This window comes from Bison bison, unplaced genomic scaffold, assembly GCF_000754665.1.
Source record: "Bison bison bison isolate TAMUID 2011002044 unplaced genomic scaffold, Bison_UMD1.0 scf7180017846420, whole genome shotgun sequence".
NCBI classification, from domain to species: Eukaryota; Metazoa; Chordata; class Mammalia; order Artiodactyla; family Bovidae; genus Bison; species Bison bison.
Window position 1 is genome coordinate 40,209 of NW_011476993.1, and position 2,658 is coordinate 42,866.

Below are 2,658 nucleotides of genomic sequence, written 5' to 3' on the forward strand. Positions count from 1 at the left end.
GGGAGCCCACCTGCATGAAGGACCCCGCCCCTCCCGCTCTGCATGCGCCCTGCAGACCTCCTTGACCTGGACACTCCAGAAGACTGCCCTGTGGGGCTGGAGAACTCAAGTGCGGGGGAAGTCACACATCAACTGCAAGGGTCTCCAAATGCCCTCAATGTGGAATCTGGTAGTGGCAAGGAGGGAAGGGCCGGGGCCCCCTGGAAACACATCTTTATGGGCAAAAGGGAGCCAGGCTCTGCCAGGACAGGCAGCCCTGACCTTCTGGTCTCTGCGTCACATGCGGTCCCGTGTCTACACGGCTGCTATACTGGTGGTTTCCTTAAGGACCCGACTGACTTCACCCCGCTCCCTGGCCCCGGCAACAAGGGAAGCACAGCAGCCCCCGCCCAGGCGTCTCGGCACGCAGCCCGACTCACCAGAGCTCCAGCTTGACCCGCCGGCCGTCCAGCAGGATGGTGGTTGTCTTGTAGTCTATCCCTGCGATGAAGCAGAGCGCGGGTGAGAGACTCGCCTGACCAGGACCCGGTCTCTGCGGCCCAGAGGAGACAGGGCTGCAGCTGGGGAGCCCAGTGGCTCCTGTCATCCCAGGGGCCCAAGGGGGTGCCAACGCGCCAGCCAAAGGGAGGCTGGTTGGCCTCAGCGCTGGCCACGTCACACGCTGCTCAGAGCTAATGGGTTTCTGAGCTCCTGGGCTCACCCACCACCCAGGTGCTGACAACTGGAGTGTGCCTGGAGCACTGTTAATGACAAAGCGGCATCTGAAATGCTTCTTCTCTGGAAAGCTCTCAAAGAACCTCTGCTGGCCACGTCTTTACTTTTCATTTTTTGAATACTTTAAAAATTGAAGTGTAGTTGAATTACAATTGCTTCAGCTATACCGCAAAGCGATTCAGTTTTATACGTTTATCTATTCTTTTTCAGATTCTTCTCCGTCATAGGTTATTATAACATACTGAATTTAGTTTCTGATGTTATACAGCAGTTCCCTGTTTATTACTTTCTCATACTTTCATGCGGAAAAAGCTAAATAAGTCCCGTCCCTGGCAGGGGCAGGGACAGTGATGGACGCATCGCCTTACACCAAGATCTTCAACTGGTGTCCGAAAAGCTGGGTCCTTCGTCCTCCTCCGTGGAGCCTTAGGCATCCAGGTTCTCGACTGTTCACGACACCTGTTCCAGGGGGGCTTGGAAATGGGCGTTTCCCATGCAGACTCTGCACGTGGCAGACTCCACCACAGCGCTGCACGAAAGGGCCCGAGGGCCTTCCACCCCACTCACTGCTGGCCACATGTCAAAGCCTGGCTCCCACCCATCAAGACACTCATCAGAAGGAAAACGTAATCCACAAAATGGGACATGATAAATACTTGTAAATCACGTATCTGAAAAAGGACCAGTATTCAGAAAACATAAAGAAATCTTAAAACTCAACAAAAAGAATCCAGTTAAAAAGTGGACCAAAGACTTAAAGAGATGTTTCTCCAAAGAAGATATGCAAATAGCTAATAATCACATGAACTAGGGAAATGCAGATCAAAGCCGTATGAGACACTGCATCATACCCATCAGATAGTTATTATCAAAAAAGCAGAAAACAAGCAGTGTTGGTGAGGATGCAGAGGAACTGGAACCCGTGAGCACTGCTGGTGGGGCTGGAAGATGGCGCCGCCAAGGGGGACAGCACGGCGCTCCCTCAGAATTAAACTCAGAGTCGCCAAGGAATCCAGAACATCCATCCAACATGTACGTGTCGCACACGCATGCTTACGGCAGCATTATTCACGACAGCTAAAGGACGGACACAACCCCAGTCTCTAAAGATGAAAGAATGAATCAGCAAAACGCGGTCCATCTGTACAACAGAGTATCATCCCACCTCAGAGAGGAAGGAGAGTCTGACACATGCTGTAACGGGAATGAACACTCAGTAAAACAAGCCGGACACAAGACAAGCACTGCCTGACCCCTTCTGCGAGGTCCCTGGAGCGTGAGCCTCAGACGGAGACTGGACGGAGAGAGGCCGCCTAGGACCGGAGGCGCGGGGGAAGAGGTGCTCAGCGGTGAGTCCCAGCTGGGAAAGTGGAAAAGCTCTGGAGGTGCTGGGAGGGCGACTGAACTGTACACCTAAAAGACTTAAAATGATAAATTTTACGTGGCCTATATTTAGCCACAATTTTTTTCAAGATGGAAGAGAAGATTCTTCCACACGCACTCTCGAGCTAAAGAAACACAGAACTCGGGTGTCTCCACCGTCTTTCCTGTGCATTCACCTCCCCTCAACTGTCTGCCGACAACCCACTTTTTTAGGTGGGAACTCCTGGAATTCTCTGTCAAACGGGGAGCTCAGATTTGGCCCTGGACACCTTAGAGGGTCCGGGCTCTCCGGCTGCGTGAGCCAGACCCTATGAAGACAGTGCTGGACACAGCGATCCCGGGAAGGCCACAGATGCCCACGGCCCACGCTCCAGTCACCTCTGTGGGTGCTCAGCCCAGTGGGTGCTGGCCATGGGGACCCACCCCGAGGCCGCCCCCACGAAAGGACTGTGGCCAGTGGACCAGGGCCCGGGGGGCCAGCCTGGAGTTGCAGGGAGGAGCGGGCACCCAGGGAGGGCCCAAAATGCATTCCCCCTGGAGGCCTCCAGGGGGAATGCATTT

The 2,658-nt window shown here is 54.2% G+C and overlaps 1 protein-coding gene across 1 annotated transcript in view; it reads right to left on the reverse strand.

Moving 5' to 3' along the window:
• Positions 1-2,579, reverse strand: part of RAB40C (RAB40C, member RAS oncogene family) — an 11,231-nt gene extending 8,652 nt beyond the window's left edge. The window contains 1 exon segment of the mRNA XM_010839638.1: positions 367-2,579. Coding sequence (XP_010837940.1) covers positions 367-586 — 220 coding nt within the window. The 5' untranslated portion in view covers positions 587-2,579.
• Between the last annotated feature and the right edge of the window lie 79 nt (positions 2,580-2,658).